At 49.8% G+C, this 23,708-nt stretch overlaps 2 protein-coding genes across 4 annotated transcripts in view; one reads left to right on the forward strand and one right to left on the reverse strand.

Annotated features, from left to right (window-relative positions):
- ZNF687 (zinc finger protein 687) overlaps window positions 1-21,026 on the forward strand; it is a 35,567-nt gene extending 14,541 nt beyond the window's left edge. For both annotated transcript variants that reach the window (XM_083715512.1, XM_083715513.1), the window contains exons 2-9: window positions 1,839-4,039; window positions 5,116-5,294; window positions 6,937-7,113; window positions 9,580-9,742; window positions 12,616-12,933; window positions 13,756-13,868; window positions 14,645-14,786; window positions 16,234-21,026. In XM_083715512.1, the coding sequence (XP_083571638.1) occupies window positions 1,839-4,039; window positions 5,116-5,294; window positions 6,937-7,113; window positions 9,580-9,742; window positions 12,616-12,933; window positions 13,756-13,868; window positions 14,645-14,786; window positions 16,234-16,701 (3,761 nt within the window). In that variant the 3' untranslated portion in view covers window positions 16,702-21,026. The remainder of the gene's footprint in view (window positions 1-1,838; window positions 4,040-5,115; window positions 5,295-6,936; window positions 7,114-9,579; window positions 9,743-12,615; window positions 12,934-13,755; window positions 13,869-14,644; window positions 14,787-16,233) is intronic.
- A 1,771-nt stretch (window positions 21,027-22,797) lies between these two features.
- The window catches only part of LOC310833158 (unconventional myosin-Ie-like), a 45,998-nt gene continuing 45,087 nt past the window's right edge, over window positions 22,798-23,708 (reverse strand). For both annotated transcript variants that reach the window (XM_083715585.1, XM_083715586.1), the window contains exon 28: window positions 22,798-23,384. In XM_083715585.1, coding sequence (XP_083571711.1) covers window positions 23,308-23,384 — 77 coding nt within the window. In that variant the 3' untranslated portion in view covers window positions 22,798-23,307. The remainder of the gene's footprint in view (window positions 23,385-23,708) is intronic.

The raw sequence follows: 23,708 nt of genomic DNA on the forward strand, positions 1-23,708 counted from the left end.
CACAATCTGAAAAAAGTCACAGCACAAAAGGAAAAGTGGATTGGGAGGGAGGAGGAAATAAGCTCAGGCGCAAGTTTAGTTACAAGTCATCATAGTGACCAACTGGGATGGAAAAAGTTCAAGGGGAAGAGGCGCCAAATGTTGCTGAGCCAATGGAGTGACTCAGTGTCCCCATCTAGCTAGCGTGGTGTGTTCCCCAGGACCATACGTGCCTGGGAACTGGGCACTTCATGTGTTTGGGAGGGTTACAAAGTGGTGGAGAATGTTTAAATTGTCCCATTTTGTGTATGGGGAGCCTTGTCATAGGTAAAGATGTAAAGACCTTGCCGGCGGGGTGGGGTACACATTTGAATGGAGGATTTCCCCCCTTTTTCCTTTTCGAGAAATGGAAATTCTTTCGGCTTATGGAATATTTTCTTTTAGAACAGTGTTTCCCAAACATGGGTCTCCAGCTGTTTTTGGACTACAGTTCCCATCATTCCTAGCTAGCAGGACCAGTGGTCAGGGATGATAGGAATTGTAGGCCATAATATTGAAATGGCCGCATGGGTGAAGTTGTGGGATTGTAGACCTAAAGTTTACAGCGTGTTATGCCCTGAAAGAAAACTACATGAAAATGATGTACGGATGGTATTTAACTCCTAGTAGATTGGCAAAAATGGATAAATCAAAATCAGACACATGCTAGAAATTGAAAGAAAAAGAAGGTACTTCCTACCATATGTGGTGTTACTATAAGAAAGTAAAAGCTTTATGGGGAATTATTTATAAGGAATTGGAGAAGATGTTATTTTAAAAAAAAAAAAAAAAAAATCAACCAGAAGTTTTTCTTCTAGGGGTTCTAGATACTGAGATCCCAAAAGGCCAAAAAAATTTGTTTATGTATGCTACAACTGCAGCTAGAATGGTTTTTGCCCAGAGATGGAAAGAAGATGTAGTAGCAATCAAGGAAGACTGGCTAATTAAATTAATGGGTTATGCCGAAATGGTAAGATCAATGGGTGTAATTAGAAACCAAGAAGAAGAAGAAGATTTTAAAGATTGGAGGAAATTTGTGGAATATTTGAAAAACACATGTATGCAAAGAAGCTCATTAGCAGGGTTAATGTAAAACAAGCAGTTAAATATTTTTTTAAGAGGAACTAAATAATAACTTAAAGATGGAGTAATGTGGAAAATGCAGTATGAAAATTTAAAGTAAAAAGAAACCACAAAAGGGGGTGGGGGGAGAAGTCAATTATATGTGTATTAGAACTATATGTGATTTGTATTTTTGTAATTTGTATGTCTGTAAAACCAAAAAATAAATATATATATTTAAAGGAATTGTAGTTCAAAAACAGCTGGAGACTCAAGTTTGGAAAATATTGTTTTAGACCATACTACTGAGCTAGATAGGGAACATGGGTGGCGCTGTGGGTTAAACCACAGAGCCTAGGACCAGAAGGTCAGCGGTTCGAATCCCTGCGACTGGGTGAGCTCCCGTTGCTCGGTCCCAGCTCCTGCCAACCTAGCAGTTCAAAAGCACGTCAAAGTGCAAGTAGATAAATAGGTACCGCTCTGGTGGGAAGGTAAACGGCATTTCCGTGCACTGTTCTAGTTCGCCAGACACAGCTTAGTCATGCTGGCCACATGACCCAGAAGCTGTACATCGGCTCCCTCGGCCAATAAAGCGAGATGAGCATCACAACCCCAGAGTCGGCCAGGACTGGACCTAATGGTCAAGGGTCCCTCTACCTTTACCTTTTTCTGAGCTCGATGGACCCAAGTCTGAACATGAGAGCTACCTGTCTTTCTACGAAAGAGCAACTGTTTTCCTTTCCCTCCTTGCCTTCCAGAGCTTTCTGAATCCTTCGCCATGGGGGACATGAAAACCCCAGACTTTGATGACCTCCTGGCGGCTTTTGACATTCCCGACATCGACACCAACGAGGCCATCCACGAGGAGGCGGAGGCACACATCAAGCCCATTCCTGTGGAGGCGGTGGTCCCCGAACACGTCCTCCCTCACGCCGACATCACCACGGTCAGCGTCATAGTGAAGAACACCGTCTGCCCCGAGCAGCTGGAGGCCGCGGACGGACGCGTCAAAGACAGCCACGTCGTCGGGCCGTGCCTGCTACAGAACGGCTTCTCTGCCCCCGAGGCGCTCCATTCCTCCCCCACGCGCCCCACAGAAGGGGTGGCCACCGCCAACGGAGAGTGTTGGACCCCCAAAGAAAAGGGGGCCAAAAGCCTGGACATCTTTTCCCATTTCAGCCCTGACCCTCCCGAGGACAGTGAGGCTAACCTCATTGACCAGCCGCGAGAATGCAAGCCCAAGGAGAAGGGGCCTCTCTCCCCGCCCCACGTGCTTCCTTCGGTCCCCCCGCTGGCCTGCCACGAGCTGTCGGCAGGGGAGGCCGCAGGGCCCCTCCCTCCAACATTCCCACAGTCCTTTGAAGGATGCCCAGCCGGCGGAGGTGTGGGCCTCCCTCCAACCCCTGCTGCTCCCCCGGTGCCCCCAGCCATCAAGCAGGAATCCGATTGCGAGACGCCCTGCCAGGGAGCCTGCCCACTGGGCCGCCCGAAGCCCGGTTCTATTTGCTGCCCTACAGACGGTTCCCCCGTAGCACCCTGGCCGGGCTCAGACGCAAACCTCTGCGTCGGCTCCCACGGCACCCCAGAGGTCAAGCGCTCTCCCTCCAGCCCCAGGGACTCACTCTTCAAAAGCTCTCCTCCGGAGGCAGAAGCAAGCCCCGGGCCCTCCACCTCCCCAAAACATTCCAGCGTCGGGACCCTGAAGGAGGAGCCCATCGAGAAGCCTGTGCAGTGCCCGCCAGATGCGTCCAGCGAGGAAGAGGACGAGGACGAGAGTGCTGGTTCCCCCTCATCCAATTCTTCGCGGCCCCTGAAAGTGAGGATCAAGACCATCAAGACTCCCACCGGAAGCATCACTAGGACGGTCACCAGGGTCTCCTCGGACACGGAGCCGGGAGCCGCCAAGCCGCCTTCGGACCACGACTCGCAAGAGGCCACTCCCGCTGAGGACGCCGTGCCCCCTGCCTCTGTGGAAAAGGAAGAAGGGGCCGCGGGGCCCCCCAGCCCCAAAGCGGTGGCCGCCAGCCCCGCGAAGGTTGTGGAGGGGCCCAAAGTGGTCAGCGTGCAGCTGGGGGACGGGACCAAGATCAAAGGGACGGTGCTGCCCGTCTCCACCATCCAGAACGCCAGCAGCGCCATGCTGATGGCTGCCAGCGTGGCCCAGCAGAAGGCGGTGGTGCTGCCCAGCAAGGCCATGGCCAAGAACATCGTGAGCCTGGTGCCGCAGGCCCTCCCTAAGGCTGGCGTCGTGGCGGCGGCCCAGGCGGGCGGGGCCAGCCAGAAGGTCAACGGCACCACGGTGGTGGTGATGCAGCAGTCGCAGAAGTCCTCGCCCACCGTGGCCGGCACGGTCATCTCCCGCAGCCAGTCCAGCCTGGTGGAGGCCTTCAACAAGATCCTGAACAGCAAGAATCTGCTGCCCATGTACAAGCCCAACCTGGCGCCACCGGCGGACTCCAGCCTGACCCTCCCGCCGCTCGGGTACCGGTGCCTGGAGTGCGGAGACGCCTTTGCCTTGGAGAAGAGCCTGGCGCGACACTACGACCGGCGCAGCATGCGCATCGAGGTGACCTGCAACCACTGCACCAAGCGCCTGGTCTTCTTCAACAAGTGCAGCCTGCTCCTCCACGCCCGTGAGCACAAGGACAAGGGCCTCGTCATGCAGTGCTCCCACCTGGTCATGCGGCCCATCGCGCTGGACCAGATGATTGGGCAGCCCGACATCACCCCGCTGGTCTCCCTGGCCTCCCTGAACGCAAGCAAGGCCGCCGCGGCCACCGTCGCCCAAGAAGGCACGGCCAGCGGGGCGGCCACGCACGACCCCCCCGTCCTCCCCTTGAACGGCAGCGCCGAGCAGGCCACCACCAACTCCTGCCAGTGCCTGGAGTGCAAGGAGCCCTGCAAGGACAAAGCCGGCCTCGCAGCCCACTTCCAGCAAGCCACAGCCTCCGCCTCCACGGTGAGGGTGCTCGGAACGCCGTCAGGGTGGTATTCTGTTACTATTATTGGCATTCCATAGAATGATAGAGTTGGGGGGACCCATCTAGTCTAGCCCCTTGCAATGTAGGAGTCACAGCTAAAGCATCCATGACAGATGGCCATCCTACCTCTGCTTAAGAACCTGCAAGGAAGGAGAGTCCACAGCCTTCCAAGGGGGGAGACCTTTGCACTGTCAAACAGCTGTCACTGTCAGAAAGTTCTTCCTAATTTTTAGTCAGAATCTCATTTCTTGCAACTTGAAGCCATTGGTTTGAGTCCTGACCCCTAGAGCAGGAGAAAACAAGCTTGCTCCCTCTTCTGTGTAATAGCCCTTGTGACATTTATGTGTTGCATGTTATAATAATAATAATAATAATAATAATAATAAATTTCTACTCCGCCCAACTGGCTGGGTTTCCCCAGCCACTCTGGGCGGCTTCCAACAGAATATTAAAATACAATAACCTATTAAACATTAAAAGCTTCCCTAAACAGGGCTGCCTTCAGATGTCTTCTAAAAGTCTGGTAGTAGTTGTTCTCTTTGACATCAGGTGGGAGGGTGTTCCACAGGGCAGGTGCCACTACCAAGAAGGCCCTCTGCCTGGTTCCCTGTAACTTGGCTTCTCGAAGTGAGGGAACCGCCAGAAGGCCCTCGGCGCTGGACCTCAGTGTCCGGGCATAACGATGGGGGTGGATCCACTTTTTCCACCAAGGAGCTCAAGATGCTGTATGTGAGTTCTCTCCCCCCCCCCCATCTTGTCCTCACAAAAACCCTAGGACGTAGGTCAGGTTGAGAGTCTTCCTCCCCACTTCAGCTGAGTATTGTCCTCACTTACTGGAAGTGGCTCTGCAGGGTTTGGGGCAGAGGGCAATCCTAGACCCACCTGGAGGCAACAAGGATTGAACAGGTGATTTGGCACCCAGCTGCCATTATTTCAGGGCACAGTTTCTGCAGTTCCTTGCCAGTGGCAGAATTAGCATTCGTTACACCTTCCTTCCCTCCCCCTGCCTGCTTTATCCAACGTAAATTAACCGCTCTTTTTCTCCTTCCCAAAGGTGTGCAATGCCTGCCCCATGATTATGCCCAACCGGTGCAGCTTCGGCGCCCACCAGCGCATGCACAAGAACCGCCCGCCTCACGTCTGCCCCGAGTGCGGGGGGAACTTCCTCTTGGCCAACTTTGAGGCCCACCTGAAGGAAGCCTGCCTCCATTTCTCCCGGAGGATAGGCTACAGGTAGGGCTGTCTTGAGTGTGAGTGGAAACCCGAAAGGCAGACCCCCCCTTTTTTTTTTAGCTCTGTCACCCAGTATGGATAAAGTTAATTCCTGTTTTAATGATTCGGCCGCTGAAGCAGGAATCTGAACTCGGGACCAAGCTGAGAGCCCTTTTCCCCCTCACCCCTGATTTCCGGGCATCCATGGAGTGGAGGTCAAAATGGTGATGTGAGAATTAAGCAAGCTTTGCTGTAGCTCCCGCTTCCCATTTTTGATCATTGTATGTTCCATGTCTGGGTGGCGTTGGAGCCTAAGATGCTGGCGCGATATCCCTTACTTATTTATTCATGCTTTTCTTCTGTCACGGAACCTGGTGACATTGTACATATGGTTTCCCAAGTGGCCACCAATTATTATTATTACAGTGGTACCTCAGTTTACAAACAGTCCTGTTTAAGAACTACTTGGTATACAAACTCTGCAAAACCGGAAGTAGTGTTCCGGTTTGTGAACTTTGCCTCAGTTTATGAACAGAATCTGTGAACGGTGGAAGGGCACCAGCAGTGGGAGGCCTCATTAGGGAAAGCGCACCTCAGTTTAAGAACGGATTCGGTTTAAGAACGGACTTCTGGATTCGGTTTAAGAATGGACTTCCGGAACGGATTAAGTTCGTAAACCGAGGTACCACTGTATTATCATCCATTTCCATTCACTTACCAGGCCCAGGCCTCCTCTGCCTTCAGATCATCTCTGCTCAGTACCCCCTGGCCCTTCTGTCTTTTTGCCAAGGGGGAGCAGGAAGGCTGAGCCATCTATTCTGCTCAGGACCTGGCAGGATGGGCCTTTTCCCTTTCTCCAACATCCAGGTAGAACTTAGGAAGTGGGGCTCAGCTGCCATCACACCATAGTTTCCAGTTTAAGGCCTTGGAAGTGGTTGTTTTCTTAAGAACTTTTTCCTGCCGCAAGAGCCTGGAGAAGGTTGTGAGAACCTTTGATACTGTTTGGAGGGCTTTTCCAGCCAGTCCTTAACTTGGGATGCCAACTTTTACTGTCAAATGGAATGGCCCTGCTTTCCCCCCTCCAAAGCTTCCTCTGGTCATTTCCACCAAGTAGCTCCCAAGGAGAGGTCCTTCTCAGTCAGCCCCCCCAAAGAGGCTCAGGTCCCCCTTTCTGTGTGGTCTTGTCAGCAAAAAAGGAATACTTTTTCCTTCACTCTCTCTCTCTCTCTGTGTCTGTGTCTTGAAACCAGGCTGCCCCCTCTTATTGCTAGTAAGATTTTCCTTTGGGGTCTTTCCAATGCAGAGCAGACCCATTGTCGTTAATGAAGGTTCTTAATTACTATTCTATTTATAGACTACAAATTTGGTACCCAAAGCTGTTCCAAACATAGTAACAGCCCCAAAGTAGTAATACGTTAACCGTAATGTTTAATCAAAATGGATATAATTTGGCGTGCACAAATAACAGTGTCTTAGATTTATTCATTTCAGTGGGTCTTCTCTGAGCATGGACTGCAACCTTTTACACCTTTATTGTTGATTTTAATTATCATGTGTTGCAGTTTTGATCAATGTTTTGTTTTGGTAAGCTGCCCAGGGAATGTTTTTAGCAATGGGCAGCTAGGTGTATTGATCAGTAAGACTTCCCGGTTCTCGTCCTCAGGTGCCCGAGCTGCTCAGTCGTCTTTGGCGGAGTGAACTCCATCAAGTCCCACATTCAGACGTCTCACTGCGAGGTTTTCCACAAGTGCCCCATCTGCCCCATGGCGTTCAAGTCAGCACCCAGCGCTCATGCCCATATCTACACCCAGCACCCAGGCTTCAGCAACCAGCAGTCCAAGTGAGATGGCGTGTGTGTGTGTGTGTGTGTGTGTGTGTGTGTGTGTCTGGGTTGTGTCCAGTGCTAGCGCTACTCAGAGCTGACCCACTAAAATTAATGGGCACGACTCTACTGTGAGTGGGACATAGTTGGCCACAACCCTGTGTGTCCGTCAAATGACTAGAGCGGAAGGAAGGCTTGATCATGGGGAGGGAGCCTTTGGGACTCCAGATGATGGACTTTTAACCCCCATCATCTTCACAAGAAGATGTAAAAAGACCCCTGATGGATCAGGCCAGAAAGGGGCCCATCTAGTCCAGCATCGTGTCCTCAGCGTGGCCAACCAGATGCCCTAATTGGAAGCCCAGAAGTAGGACCCAAGCACAGCAGCAGTTGGTGTTCGGAAGCATTAATTTAATTTAATTTAATTTAATTTAATTTATTAAATTTGTTAGTTGCGTTATCTTGCCCAAGGCAACCCAAAGTGACTTACAACCAAACAACCATAGAGGTAGGGCAGAGCCACCATGTCTGTTTCATTATTATTGTTGTTGTTGTTGTTGTTGTTGTTGTTATTAATTAAATTTTAATTAAATTTATATACCTCCTTTCATCTGAAGATCTCAGGGCAGTTCTCAATGTAAAAATACAGGATGAAAGCACAAAGTAAATAGTTTAAACAAAAAAGGAAACTCTCCCATAGTGGAAGCAGGGCTTCTTCTTGGCCTTCTGAGCCACAGGAACAAGCGTTCCCCAGCCCCTCCGACCTGTTTGGGACCAGGATCCAGACCCTTCTTCATCAGGTGACAGAGGCAAAGACTCTTAACCTGAACAGGAAGGGCACGCAGACCCAGAGACAGTGAGTTGGTGGGGACTGTGGCGCCCTGGGCCAAACGTGTGTCCTTGCCATCTTGTGCGCAAGCCCTGAGCCTCCTTCCCTCTGCTGGAGTGGGAGGCTCCTAGAGAAGCCCAGGCCCCTTTTGAGCAAAAGAGCATATTGAAGCACCCTAACAATCTGCCTGCGCCTGATGCTACTCCTATAAAAGGGCTTGTTGGTTTCAGTTTCTCCATTGCTGTTCACGACTTCAGAGCTCTGCCTTTCCTCAGAGCACAGCCTGAATCTGGCCTTGCATCCAGCCGGAGCCTCACCTTGTCCCACACCCCAATTCAGAACAAATAAAAGGAAGCACTGTTTCATTTCAGTGCATAGTTAAAACGACGGAACTCCCTCCCACAGGATTAGACAGAGGCTACCTGTTTGCCTCCCCAGTTTGAGGCAGCGATGCTTCTAAATTCTGATTGCTGGAAGCTGCAGGAGGGAAGAGGGCTCTTCCACTTGAATCCTGCCTGTGGGTTTCCCAAAAGAGGCATCTGCTCTAGGGTGCAGGACTAGAGGGGTCAGTGGTCTGACCCAGCAGGGGCCTCCTGGGTTCTTATTTTGCCTTGCACCCCTGCTGATTCCTGCTGTGCCGCAGAGCAGCAATAAGTATCCAAACAAACCCCTGTGTTGCAAAGAGAACGTCAACAACGTCTAGGCAACACGACCATATAGATACGCAATAGACAACCTTTATAGAATTCCTTCAAATCATAAAAAGTTCAAAATGAAATCTTTAGTCTCAAAGTCTCTGAAAAACTTTAAATGTGACTGGCAGAATCCGAGTCGGTGGAAGAAGATTGGAAGAAATTTAAAGACTATTTGCAGAAACATTGTAAAATTAATGAATGTTAAAATGATGTAGGATTGAAATGAGACGGCTTTAGCAACAAAGTTAAAAGAATATGTAAAAATGGATTGATAATTAGATGACAACATGAAGCTCAATATGTTAAGATATAAAATTAAGATAAAAACAAAGAGGGTAAGGATTTGCTGAATTAACCATGTGAACCGGAATACAAAAAAGGGAGGCGTGAGGAGGTCAGGAAAATAAGTAAATGAAATATAAGACATGAAAAGATTGATTTGTTTTTAATGTTTTTTTTATTTTTCATCTATTTTTTATGTATTTTGTATTTGTTAATTTGTATTTTTGTATCTTTTTCTTTTTTCTCTTTTGTATTTTGTAACCTTTTTCTGTCTATAAAATTTCAACAAATATCTTTTTTTAAAAAATGAAAATCTTTAAATGAAGCGAGGTACCAAGCTTTGTACGGTGGAAGACAAGCTGTGAAGCTTTGTGTATTCAACAGTGATGTCCAACACTGAACAGTAATACCAGATATTGACTACTGTTCCATAGAATTCTTCAGCAGCATTCTGGGTGGATATAGAATGCTTTATAAAAGTTTGGTACCTCGCTTCATTTAAAGTTTTTCAGAGACTTTGAGGCTAAAGATTTCATTTTTAACTTTTTATGATTTGAAGGAATTCTATAAAGATGGTCTATTACGTATGTATATGGTCATCGTGTTGCCTAGAGGCTGGTGCCGCAGAGCAGGTCAGTTCCTTCCTGAGAGCCCTCCGGTCCCTTTCCTCCTCTCCAGGATGATCTTCAAGTGTGCCATGTGCGACACGGTCTTTACCCACAAGCCCTTGCTCTCCTCCCACTTCGACCAGCACCTGCTCAACCAGAGGGTCAGCGTCTTCAAGTGCCCCGACTGCCCTCTTCTTTTCGCCCAGAAGCGTACGATGCTAGAGCACCTGAAGGTGAGTGGCCTTGTGGGGCAGAAGGGGGAAGAGTTGGCAGGGTCGGGGAAATCGGTCATTTCTCACTTCCTGTTTCCCCATACCTGGCCTAGTTTCACTTTGGCTTTTTTCCGGTTGAGGGAGCTGTTGCACTTACTTTGGGAATGGGTAGCATGAGGCATCAATCCAACAGGGAGAAGGAAATGATTTCATTCCTCTAGGACAGGGGTCGGCAAACTCAGGCCCACGGGCCGGATCAGGCCCAGTTGCCTTCAGGATCTGGCCCATGGACTGTCAGCGGATCGGCGTGGGGATTCTGGTCATTCAGGCTGTGCCTTTTTCCCCCTGTGCCATTCCGTTTCCACCCCCCTCTCCCTCACAAACACCGCGGCATTGCCTCCTCCCTCCCTCCTCCTGGCTTCTCCCCGCCCTGCCTAGAGGAGGAAGGAGCTGGCTGAGCGCCATTTTAAGCAGCCCCTCTCTGGAGCCAGCCCTTCCGAACTGCTCATCTTCCCTCCCCCGCTGCCGCCCTGCTGCTCCTGTGGGCATGACACCTCGCTCTGCCTACCCATGAGAAGCCCCAGGGAAGCACAGGAGCTGGAGGTGGAGGGTGGAGAGGAGGAGAACTTGCCCCCCTCGCCTCTTCTTCCAGCCCCCCCCCCCCGCCGCCGCCGCTTCTCTGGCCCTCCACAAGGTCTGAGGGACAGTGGACCGGCCCAAATTTTTTTTGCCGATCTCTGCTCTGGGGAATAGCACTCTAGGCAGGAACTGCATGTGTGCTGCAGTATACCACAGCAACAGCACAGAAAAGGAATATGATACTGTTTTCAGGTTCCTGAGAACCATAGCTTTCATTCCTTCTAATCCTCACGGCCGCTGGCTGCAAAATCCTGGCTCCCAAGCACTGCAGCTTTCATTAAAAAGAGAGAGGGGGAAATTGCTGGTCCTCGTGTTTACAAAGATAAGGTTGGAAGAGTGAGCAAGAGCTGCTCAGATCTCAGAAGAGAGACTTAGAATCATAGAATCATAGAGTTGGAAGAGACCACCAGGGCCATCGAGTCCAACCCCCTGCCAAGCAGGAAACACCATCAGAGCACTCCTGACATATGGTTGTCAAGCCTCTGCTTAAAGACCTCCAAAGAAGGAGACTCCACCACACTCCTGGGCAGCAAATTCCACTGTCGAACAGCTCTTACTGTCAGGAAGTTCTTCCTAATGTTTAGGTGGAATCTTCTTTCTTGTAGTTTGGATCCATTGCTCCGTGTCCGCTTCTCTGGAGCAGCAGAAAACAACCTTTCTCCCTCCTCTATGTGACATCCTTTTATATATTTGAACATGGCTATCATATCACCCCTTAACCTCCTCTTCTCCAGGCTAAACATGCCCAGCTCCCTTAGCCGTTCCTCATAAGGCATCGTTTCCAGGCCTTTGACCATTTTGGTTGCCCTCCTCTGGACACATTCGTTTGTCAGTGTCCTTCTGAAACTGTGGTGCCCAGAACTGGACACAGTACTCCAGGTGAGGTCTGGCCAGAGCTTAACTTTGGGGAAGGGGTGCAGCTGGCAGGGCAGTGTGGTGTAGTGGTTAAGAGCGGTAGTCTCCTAATCTGGGGAACCGGGTTCGCGTCTCCGCTCCTCCACATGCAGCTGCTGGGTGACCTTGGGCCAGTCACACTTCTGTGAAGTCTCTCAGCCCCACTCACCTCACAGAGTGTTTGTTGTGGGGGAGGAAGGGAAAGGAGAATGTTAGCCGCTTTGAGACTCCTGAAGGGGAATGAAAGGCGGGATATCAAATCCAAACTCTTCTTCTTCTTCTTCTTCTTCTTGCATGCAAAGAGCCCCTCCACTCGCCTGCTGCCCAGCCATGAAGTGAAGCTGGGAAATGGTGTTGACCAGTCCAGCCACCTTCTCCTAAGACCGTAAGAAGAGCATGCTGGATCAGGCCAGTGGCTTGTCTAGTCCAGCAACCCGTTCTCACAGCAGCCAACTAGATGCCTGCGGGGAACACACAAACAGGATTCAAACACAAGAGCCCCCTACCCTCTCCTGTAGTTCACAGCAAGTGGCATTGCTGTCTCTAACCATGGAGGCACAGAGCACATTCAGCATGACTAGTAACCCTTGATACCCTTCTCCTCCATGAATTTGCCGAATCCTCTTTCGAAGCCATCCATGTTGTAAAGACTGCGGAGAGAATAATTGGGTGCGCTCTTCCCACCTTGGATCAAATCTATGCTTCCAGGTGCCATAAGAAAGTTGCAGAGATAGCGCAGGATAGTGTGCACCCTGGAAATGATCTCTTTCAGCTTCTGCCTTCTGGAAGAAGGTGCAGGGTTATAAAGACTAGCACTAGCCGCCTGAGAAACAGTTTCTACCCAAATGCGGTTTTGGTTTTAAACGCAGTGTAAGGAGCCTGTATGGGAGTATATTGTATTTAAAAATGGAGTATCAGAGTTTCTCGTGGCTAACCAGGTTGGGATAGCAAGTTTGTTGGGTTTTGAATGTCTTATGTAGATTTTTCAATTTCGTTGTTCTGTATGGGACAATGACAATAAAGATTATCGTATCGTATTGTTAGTGGCCATCACGGCCTCCTGACTGTAACTATGTGCTCTGTGAAGAATTATTTTCTTTTGACTATCCTGAATCTTCCAACGTTCAGCTTCACTGGCCGTTCCTGAGGTCTAGTATTAGGAGAGAGGGAGGAAAGACTTTCTCTATGCCGTACATCATTTTACAAATCTTTATCCTTTCGCCCCTTAACTCGCCTTGACTCCAAACTGAAAAGTCCTCAGAAGCTGCCACCGTTCTTCATAGGGGAATCCGCTCCATCCCCTCGGTGGTTTTTGTTGCCCTTCTCTAAACCTTTTGCCTCTCCTTCCCTCCCGGCGCCAGAGCACCCACCAGCCCCAGAAACCCAAAGAGGACCCCGCCAAGAAGCCAGTCACTGCCCCGCTCACCCCCAAGCAGGAGCCGGCCGAAGAGGAGCCCCCGCCGCCCGTCTCCAAACTCTCGGAGTCGTCATCGTCCTCTTCGGAAGACGAGGAGCCGCCCAGCTCCCCGGAGCTGCGGAAGAGCAAGCGGGGCCGCTTCCAGCGCAAGTCAGAGAGCGGAGGGCGCTCCCGGAGCAACGGCTGCACCTGCGGGATCTGCCACTCCTGGTTCCCGGAGAGGGACGAGTATGTCCTGCACATGAAGAAGATCCACGGGAAGGTGAGGGAGGAGCTGCGGGCGGCAGGGGGAGGATGGCAAGGGGGGGGGGGACCGTCACCAGCATCTCTGGGTTTAAAAGGCCCAGGGAGAAGTACCTTGAGTGGCATCTGCGGGGCAGAAGGGACAGAACTTCATGGCGGAGGAAACTCCTTCGTTCCTATAATGCCATGCCCCTCTGTGTGCTCTGCTAAGAACAGAAGAACAGGTCTCTGCCCCGAGGAGGCTCACAATCTAAAACTCAAAAGACACGGGAGGAAAATGAAGGGGCTTGGGGATAGAATTTTATTATTACGGTCACAGACCAGTTCCACTTATTCACTTGCAATATCAGGAAAATCATAAAACACAACAGGAATACATTGAATTGCAGTTGGATATAACAGAGACAATTCGGATATAGCGGCAGTTAAAAATATATTTTAAATCTTGATCACTAAAATATAACCTAAATTTGTCATTTAAAACCTTAATCATTTTGGTAGTACAGCCTGTTCCCTAAGTTTTATGGCAGTCGCACAGAATTTGGCCAGGGGCTGGGGGATACCTCAAAAGGATCACAACTCTCCTCTTTCCCTTTACATTGTACTGAATCAGGTACGAGGCAGGTCTCTGCCCCTCCAAGAGCTTACAGGGAGTGGGATGGAAGCAGAGGGGAGAATTGCAGCAAAAAAGATTGCCCTTGCGGATGCCGGGTTTAGAGGACTAGAGGGGTTGGGCTTTGGGGCAGAGGTGCTGGTGGTGACATTTGCACTTATTTTGACATGAGTTTCTTTCTGTGGCTTCTCTTCTCTGTGGTCCCTGCCCCCCACCCCCACCCCACAGTGCGTAAAGAAGTTCCCCTGCCACCTGTGCGAGAGATCCTTCTGCTCCTACCCCAGCCTCCGGAGACACGTCCGCGTGAACCATGAGGGCATCAAACGTGTCTACCCCTGCCGGTATGGAAGGAGCCCATCCTCCTGGCCTCTGGGCTGGTTGGCGAGTCAGGCAGCATGTACAGTGTGTGTGTGTGTGTGTGTGTGTGTGTGTGTGTTTTCACACGCTCCATCTTTCCTGTGGGTGTGTTGCGCCCTCTGCTGCAAAATCAGGCAGTATGTGTTTATGTTTGCTTCTGTAGAATTGATTCAGCTGCCCTGGTGGTAAGATTTTAGATGATTTCAAGGTAATTTTTGTTAAGCGTTGACGGCACAGGGAAGGGTGGAGTGGAGGCCTCTGGAGATATTCCCACCACGTCCTGAAGACAATAAACTTGTTTTGGAAGCAATTTGGGACTTCTCAGCACCCCGAGGTGAATCCCATAACGTGTAGAATTGTGAAATGCCCTCAGCTATGTTTGTCCCAGGAGTCCTGACAAAAAGTACAGAACACACAGTGGGCAGTGGTGGGGTGAGAGAGTATGCTGAGAATGCCAGGCCCTGCCCCAATGAACTTACAGATCTAGATCTTGTAAGGGGAACAGAAGCTCCTCGTCTGCACTCTGAGCTTTACACCTCTCTTCCCAGCCTGCTCCTGAAGCACTTTGTAAAGCAGCCACCAGAACAGCCTTCTGTCTATTATTTTTATTTTTTGAATTTATATAGCACCCTATTCCCGAGGGGCTCAGGGTGCTTTGCAGAATAAAATCAAGATATAAACCCATCTCCCTTCCCCTTCCAGGCCGGGACACCACCTCTACTGGCTTCTCACTGCTCCCCCTTTCCTCCTCCTACCCCAGGTACTGCACGGAAGGCAAGCGTACCTTCAGCAGCCGCCTCATCCTTGAGAAACACATTGAGGTGCGTCATGGCATCAAGGTGACCGACGAGACCCGCAGCCAGGAGGTGCTGATCACCCGCATGGGTGCCAGGAACTCGCAGGTACAGGGGGTGGCAAATGCCTTGACTCGATGCAAAACCACTTCCCATCTTGCTATTTCCCTGCATGAGGACTAGAATCTTGCTTTTCTTTTAAGGGAGGGTGAATTCTTCAGTGACTGAGCCCTTGCCTGGCATGCAGGGGACACCCCCTGTCTGAAAATCTGGAGAGCCTGTGCCGCTCACTGCAGGCAGTGCTGAGCTACACGGACCATGGGCTGCCATTCTGACAACAGAGTTAATTCTTAATTTACAAACTCTATGATCCCTGCTGTTGCACCTGGTCAGGATTGTACTGCCCAGTAGGGTTCAGTTCATCTCTGCGTCCCGAATCTTTGCCACACACCTCCCCAGGTCTACCCCACCACCCCTTTGCTCAGCCCTGAGGACTAGAACCATGCCGCTGCCTCTTGGTTTTTATCCGCTGAGAAGCAAAGATGCTCATGATGTTATTCTTGCTTGCATGGCTAGCAGGATCAGCCCTACGGCATGCTAGACACCAAGCCTTTATACACACACACACACACACACACACACACACACACACACCGTATTTTTCGCTCCATAAGACGCACCTAGTTTTTAGAGGAGGAAAACAAGAAAAAAAATATTCTGAATGAAACAGTGGATGTGTGATTTTTGTGGTTCATGCTGTGGCCACAGCCATGTGATCTGATGGTGAATTTGGGATGACCCAATGCAAAAATCCTAAGGATCCATGGGGTTTTAAGTCCCCACTCCCAGGCAGCCTCCGCTAGTGCCCCTTATCTCTCTTCCAATCCCACCGTTTAGCTGCTTCCTTTCAACACCCCCTTCCCTCTTGTTTGCCTTAGTGTCTTTTCCTTAGCTGGAGCAGTTTTTTGCTCCTCCTTTTCTTCTAATTTCTCTCCTCATTGCTTTAGTCTTCCTGTGTCCTCCCTTTGCAAGTTTGCTGTCTTTACCTCCCCCTCCCAGGCAGCCTCCTTTACCTCTAGCGTCCCTTATCTCCCCCCTCCCCATCGGCAAACGATCAGGGGCTTTGTTTCAACACTCACTTCCCACTTTAAAAAAAAAAGCATGACCTGCTTTTTGCCCCTGGGCAATTTGGCTCCAGGGACCACGCATTCACTCCATAAGACGCAGAGACATTTCCCCTTACTTTTTAGGAAGAAAAAAGTGTGTCTTATGGAGCGAAAAATACGGTATACAGTAATACCTCGGGTTAAGTACTTAATTCGTTCCGGAGGTCCGTTCTTAACCTGAAACTGTTCTTAACCTGAAGCACCACTTTAGCTAATGGGGCCTTCTGCTGCTGCCGTGCCACCGGAGCACAATTTCTGTTCCCATCCTGAAGCAAAGTTCTTAACCCGAGGTACCACCCGAAGGGTTAGCGGAGTCTGTAACCTGAAGCGTATGTAATCCGAGGTACCACTGTATATATAAAAATAAAGACTCCCCCCCCCCCCCCCAGGCGTCTGGGCGGAAGCGGAAGCACTCCGACGAAGGGGACTCGTGCAGCGAGGAGCCGGACAGCACCACCCCGCCTTCGAAGACCCCCAGGGGCGACCGGAAGTTCCACTGCCGCAAGTGCGGCTACGTGGCGTGTTCAGCGGCCGACTTCCAGGAGCACATCCCCCAGCACAGGACAGGGGAGAGCGCCCACCAGTGTCGCGAGTGCGGGCTCTGCTTCACCTCTCAGGTCTCCCTCAACCGCCACCGCTTCATCACCCACAAGAAGAAGCGGGGGTCGGGCGATGCGGGGGGCTCCAGCCCCCGGGGGGGCGACGCCGAGGAAGGCTCCCCGCCAGCCGAAGAGGGGAAGCTCTCCTGCACCGTCTGCGGCAAGGGCTTCGACACCCAGCTCAACCTCAAGACTCACTTCCGCACCCACGGAATGGCCTTCATCAAAGCCCGGCAGAACGTGGGGGCAGAGAACTAGTTTTTGGGGAGACAGGAGTGTGTGCATGGGGGCTCTGCCACCCAGGGACAGCGGTCGGAGGTTGATCAGCGCCCCGAGGTCTGGGTGGGAGCAGTGGTGAACCCCCCCCAATGCCTCACTTCTTAATAAGCTGTGATTGTGAAAGGGGGGGCGGCAAGGAGCCTTATTTATAAGCAGCTGTCTCTGCTGTTGGCTTGGAACCTCGGTTGTGGGGTGTCTTGTTACTGTTTTTTTTAAAAACTCCTTCAGTTTGGGGTTACACCATGGGGCAGAAGGCAAGGAAGAAGCATTACATCTGGTGGTGCTGAGGAATAGGACCTCGAGCCCCAGTGGAATAAAGCTGCTGCACGCAGGGGTGCCTGCCTTGCCCTTGCTGGCAAGAACTTCCCATCGGCTTTGCTTGCTGGTCACTGAAAAAGGCAGGCGAAGCCTCGCGATGCTCCTCTTCTTCCTTTCCTCTTCCTCCTCCCTGCCCAGGGGCACAGGGGCACTAACCCATCCCAGTGCATGACCCCGTTGCATTGCCCCCTCGGTGCTGCCACCGCCTCCCTCCCTCCCCTCTGATTTTGCCCCCTCCCACTCTTTCCAACCCCCCTCTTTTCTCCCTTCCAGGATTTCCAAAAGCTTCCTGGGTTTTAGTTCTTCTCTTCCCTCCTCGAAAAGAGGGATTCGTTTCAGCCTCACCTTTCCTGCTTTGTCGTCATTTTTATTTTTTAAATCATGTTCGCAGCTGCAGGACGGGAAGTCGCAGTTAGCTACAGGTTAGTGCCTCTGTTCTCCCCTCACCCTTCTCAGTTGGAATCCTGGGTCGATTCTTCCGCCTCTCCGAAGCACGGCGTTTCCCTCCGCCCTGATTGTAATACTGACTCCTTTTTTCCTACATTAGCGCTACCCTTTCCAAGCCATTCCAAGGGGCAGAGTTTTAAAAAGCAAACCAAACACACATAACCCCCAGCGTTATTGGTGTTTGGCTCACAGTGTGTGCTGTGTGGATGAGAATCCAGACCAGGGATTGGGGTTTATCTGGGGTGCCAGTCTCGCACTGGTCAGCAGTCATTGCCCTCTGCATCCCAGACCTACCTGCCAAACTACGTGCCACGTCTTCCAGCTTTTCCCAAGGGTTGAACGGAGAATGAAACCGGGGGTTAGGAGGCAGATGAGGCTCTGTGTGTTTGTGTGTCAGCTTAAGGGTGGTGGTGGGGACCTCCAGAAGGTTCAAAATGGGTGGTGTGTATCCACAGCAATAACTTCCTAATATTTGGTGGCCCGGAAAATCCATTGCTGAGGAGGTGTGGACGGGAGGCAGAGGGGGATGATTAATATTGCCTCCACCCTTAACAGAAAACGAAAAGGCAGCTGTAGTGACCAGATACATCGGCACGGCTGTAACTTTTTCAGCTACAGCTGGGGGATTCAAATGCTTGCCCCCTCCCCCCCACCCCTCGCATAAAATGCTGGTGCCCCATTTCTGCCCTTAATTGCAAAAGGGTTAGGAAGGCTTCGCTTGACCCCGTTCTCAATCCGCCGGGACGTTTTGGGCCTGTGCTCTTCCTTCGCTCGTGTCCAATTTCAGTGGGGATCTCTCGGGAGAGAATTTTACGATGGACAGTCTCTTGATTAAGGTCAATGACCTGTGTTTAAAACAAACAAATCAAAGCTTTGTGCAAATATATAACACACCTCTCCATCCTTTCTGTCGACACTTAATGGTATGCCAGCCTCCCCTGGCGGTTGGATCGGCTGCGTTAATCATGTATTGACAAACTTCACTGCCAAAGGGGGCGTTTGTCTATATCATGCTGATTTAGCAATTAATCATGATCTTGAGTCTCTGCCCTCACCTTCCACCTCAAAAAAACCCACTGCCTCCAGAAAGAACTTGAAGTCTCTTCTGTAGATGATCATTCCGAGGTTTTGTGACCAAGAAAACAGCATACAGTTCTGCCTCTTTATTCTAACAAACGTCGAGCCTCCAGCTTCATAATTCAATAAAGGTTTGGGAAGCGGCAGTTCTGTGCTTTTTAAAAAAACCCTCCCACAATCAGATCATGTGTAAAGGTGTGTGAGGGGGTACTTTTGTGCTTTGTCTAAAAGGAAACCATGGAAGGGAGTCTCGTAGATCTCTTTTTTAAAAAATAATAATGTGCACAAGTGATTATTTTAGTAACTTGGATTTTCTTTATTGTCTTTGACTCGTCACTAATGCTTATTAACCCAGCGTGTGTCCTTTAAACAAATCTGTTAACATACACTTTTTTTTTAACTAAAAAGAAAAACGAAAAAGGTAATGAGTGTTGTAATGTCCTGTTTCTGAAAATATTAGTTTGCACATCCGTTAAATTCGTTTTGGGGAGAGATAGAAAAGAGGCCCTAAATTGTCAAATGGTTAGAGCAGGGAGGAGGAGTTGACTGTGGCCCATCTAGGTCACTGTTCCGCAAACTTAAAATAATCTCACTCCCCTCCTGAGAAGTTTAGTTTTCCTGGCTTGCCCCTTCTCAGGTGAAGATAATTTGGGTGTAGTTTTAATAATCATGTTTTTAATCTTTGAATTGTTTTTTTGCAGCTTAAAAAAAAAAGCCTGTGCTAAAGTAAAAGGAAAAAGATTCTGTGTAGCCTTTGAAACCATTTCACATACCCCTGTTGGGGCGCAGGTACCACACTTTGGGAAACACTGCTCTAAAACAACCTTTGCCAACCTTGTGCCCTCCAGATGGCTGGGGGCTGATGGGAGTTGTAGTTCCCAACATCTGCCTGCCTTAGGCCTCTCGCCTTTTGGCCATAGGGCTATTCAGACAGTAAGCTGCATAGCTAAATATCTGGAGGGCCACCAGCTTCCCATCCCTGAGCCAGAGGAGAAGAAGAAGGGTAGGGTGGCTGAAAGTTATGTTTCCAATCTTTAGACTGTTTTAACTTTTTTAATCCCAACCATAACGCATCGCAGGCAAGAGCGTAGGCCAGAGAAAGGGATGCTTTTTATTACTGTGTTCACACTTGCTTAGGCTCTTCATAGAACTGGGCTTCTCCCCATCTCCTCCTCCTCCTTTGGCAGTGGAGTTGTAGATTCTGTGGGCAGGATGAGCAGAGCACTCTGCTGTTGTGACCTACGGATCTGAGTTCAAATGCTCCCCTCGTCCTCTCTGCCACCATCTGCTTTTAATGCCTTTTCCTCCCTTAGCGCCAGAACTGGTTTTGGCAACCTTCCGCAATGGGTCTCAGCCCCACTCCTGAATCTGCATGTAAGTCAGTCTTCCTGCACCCAGTGGGATCCTACTTCCTAGTAAACATGCCAAGCAAGAGAGGCTGAGCGGTTAGCGAAGTGCGTAAGAGGGTGTGGGTTGTCTGTGGTGCAACAGCTGCACGCTCAAAGCCCCAGATATTCAGTGGTACTTTGCACAATCCTGCTGGGTGCAGATTTGAGAGGTGGGATTTCCACCCTAGCAGGGACGTGGGATTCTGTTCTGTCTTATTTGTCTCCTCCTCAAGTCCAGCTTGGGAAATGCAGTGAAGATCCAACATAAGGGCTGGAGAGGGAGCCAGACAATAAATTCACATTTTTTCCCCCTACAGAACTTCTGTAACATCAGCTAGGTGGTTGCGGTCCTCATAATGTCTTTAAAAAAATAATCATATCCACTCTACCATTATGTGGGGATGCTTTTTGGAAATGAGCTTTTTCACAAGAGCAGAATTGAGGGTGAGGAGGAGGAGGAAGATCAGTACTGTTTAGTTTCCATGAATCTTGTATGATGAACTCAGCTTCCTAACTGTTCACCAGAAGCCCCTGATGGTTCTCCCCCTGTCCCACTCCTCCTCCTCCTCCTAAGTAAAATGTGTTCATTTATTTTAGGCAAATTCTTATCTCTGTTAAACACCTACTTAACTCATCTTCCACCCCACCCCCTTTTAATTTAAAGAAAAAAGATTTTTTTAAAAAAAATAATAGCTGAAAGTGTAAATGATGTTTCATAGAACTTTCTTACCGTTTTAGGGGCTACGGAAGAGAATCGATTGCTTTGTAATTATTGAAAATTGACTTCCAAACTTACCCCCCTTTCTTTTCTTACCTTGCACGCACTTCAGTGCCTTTAGGTATTTCTTGTGGGCTTTTTAAAAAACAAAAAACAAAAAAAGAAGACTCTGAATTCTGTATATTTGTTTTCTAGCAGGTGAAAAATTACAGAGGGTCATGGGAGGTTCAGAGGGGGTCACGACTGTGAACTGAATATTATGCTACATTAAAAAAAAAATTGGTCACTGAAAAAGTCTCTCAGGTTAACTCCTTTCACTGTACTGATAATGCAATTAAAAACTTCTAGTGGTTTAACCCCTCTCCAGACCTGGTCTTAATTGAAATTAATCCCTGGTGCTTTGATTTTACCATTGCTCCTTTCTTCCACAGAGGGAGGTGGGGGCAAGAAAGAAATATCCTGTCACTGTTTTCCATGAGGCTGTGGTGCCAGCTACAGTTCTGCAAAAGAGCTTTCTTTAAAGTCCCCGCGTCTCAGCAAAAATTTGCAAGCAATAAAATTTGCAAATCTGGAAGTGGCGGTTCAGAGGCAATACACTCCTTCGCCATCCTAGGGTGGCTGCGAACGGGCCAGGACTGAAAAACGATACCTTCTCACCACCTGCTTCCCTCTGTGAACTAACCCAGCTCATCTTTTGTGGCTTCGGCTGAGTAATAAACCCCGTCCTGACGTGGAAGGAAGTCTCAAAAAGGAAACGTGTAATTTGGAGCTAAACCTGGCTCACTGAGAACGTCCGTGCGGCACCCAAGCGGGCTTTGCGGAGGGCTTCCAACATGCGATGCCGTTTGTGGGTCTGTCACCTCTGAGTGTGTCCTCCTGTCTGGGGTAGGAAGTATTTTATTATTTAAGGCTCACTCAAACTAATGGCTTTATTTTCCAACAAGGGAAAAACAGAGCCAAGAGACATCTTAGTGGGTAAAATCTCTCAAGAGGGACCCCATTGCTCCCTCCAGTCCATGATTTTGTCCTGTCTGTGATTACTGTATTTTTCGCTCCATAAGACGCACCTATTTTTTAGAGGAGGGAAACAAGAACAAAAATCTGAACGAAACAGTGGATGTATGATTTTTGTGGTTCATGCTGTGGCCACAGACATGTGGTTTGACGGTGAGTTTGGGGTAGCCCAGTGCAAAAATCCTGAGAATCCATGTGGATCCGTGCTTTGTAACCACGTTTTTGCGCCATTGCGGCCCCAGGCAACAATGGGTGCTTGATTTTTTTGGTGCAGTCCGTAGCCATGGACATGCTATGTGATCTGATGGTGAATTTGGGGTGACCCAATGATGGTCCCAGTGATGGCATTTGCTCCCAGTATGCACCCCTCTTTTTCCACTTAAGGAGTCCTTCTGGATCAGATCAAACCTCCATCAAGTGCACTTCCCTGTTTGCCACAGTGGCTAGAGAAACCCCCGCCATGTGCCCATCAGCAGGGCAACTACACAAACACCAGGATTCTCCACACGCAGCCTCTGAAAACAGAGGTCTCCGGAAGACACCCTCTCATAGCTGCCTTGCTTTTATGGATCATACATAAGCTGCCCCGGGAGCCATTTTGGCCAAAGAGAGCAAAAATTAATGTAGATTAACGAATAAATGTAACTCATAGACTTCCTTTCTCTACAACTTTGACCACTGCAACCTGCAACCACAAAGCTATTCCAGACCTTGGAACTCCCAGTTCTAAGATCCTTCGAAGGTAGCCCGATGGGAACAAAAACACGACGACATTCCTGCACTTTTAGAACAGGTAATTCCAGCCTGTGCAGTCCCTGCTTCACGCCACACCTGCTGAAAATTCCTTTCTCAGCTGTTAAAAGGTGCAGGAGCCCGTTGGCAACGTGTCTTTCCAAGAAGCTTTCGCAATTTATCCTCCAAAGCTTCTTGGAATTTGTAATCCCAGATTACCTGCTCTGGTTCCCAAAGTAGAAGCAATGAAAGCCTCTCCCACCGTTTGAGAAATGTGTGGGGACTGCACTGCAGGGGTGTAGGGCAGGGCCTTTGCTGAGAAATTCGGCAGGATTCAGCGACCCACATTTTCATCAAATAAAACCCATTTACAGAAAAGGGTTCCTGATGCACATAATTTATTTTGCACGCAGGTTCTGTGGTCCCACTCCTGCTTAAATGCCAGCGCTTGCTTGCCTCAGCAGGATTCTGCAGGGAGCTCCTGTGACTCCCGTACGGTCATGGTGCATATGCAGAATGCAAACCGCTCCCCCTGCGACAACAGGCTTTCTTGCTTGGAAGCTTAAAAACAAAAAGCTGCCCGTTTTCACGGACAAAACGCCTTCCACTGGAGGGGTAAAAAGGGAGACCTGCGCTTTCCCACCCTGTTCTTGATTTCAAAGTTCAGCCATGCTGGCATTGTCATGGCTTTCAAAGGCAGCCATTTATATATATAAAAGAAACACACACACCCCTTGTCCTTGTGCAATGGAACAGAGAAAGGCAGGTGTCTCCCAAGCCACGAAGCAGCTCTTTTTGCTGGCCAAAGTTCCTTCTCTAGCCTGCAAAGTCCATGGCAGCTGGTGGAGGGGGGCAGTCTAGGAAGAGAGTGCAGAGAGTTGTCTGCCTGCTTCAGATTTTCTCCACGTAGTTCCCCGGGAACAAACCTTCTTTGCCACGGATGCGGCCCTGCCACCAGCCGGAACGGTCTGCAAACAAGCGGAATAAGAGTCAGGAGCTCAGATATCGGGAGAGCTCTGCTGGATCAGAGTCCCATACAGCTCCCAAATTTCCCAGAAGGAGCCAGCGGATAAGAGGACACCAAAAGCAGAACATTCGCACTCCCACCTGCCGCACCTGGTACTCAGCTAGACTGCCCTGGCACACAGAGGTTCCACCTGCCTCCGAGAGCTTATGTCAGGGATAACAAACATGGGGAGCTCCAGATGTTTTGGGGCCATAGCTCCCATCACCGCCACTTGGGGCAGGGATGATAGAAATTGGGGCAGAGATGATAGAAACTGCAATCAGTC

Source organism: Podarcis gaigeae (genome assembly GCF_964106915.1).
Source record: "Podarcis gaigeae genome assembly, chromosome: 16".
In the NCBI taxonomy this organism is placed as follows: domain Eukaryota; kingdom Metazoa; phylum Chordata; class Lepidosauria; order Squamata; family Lacertidae; genus Podarcis; species Podarcis gaigeae.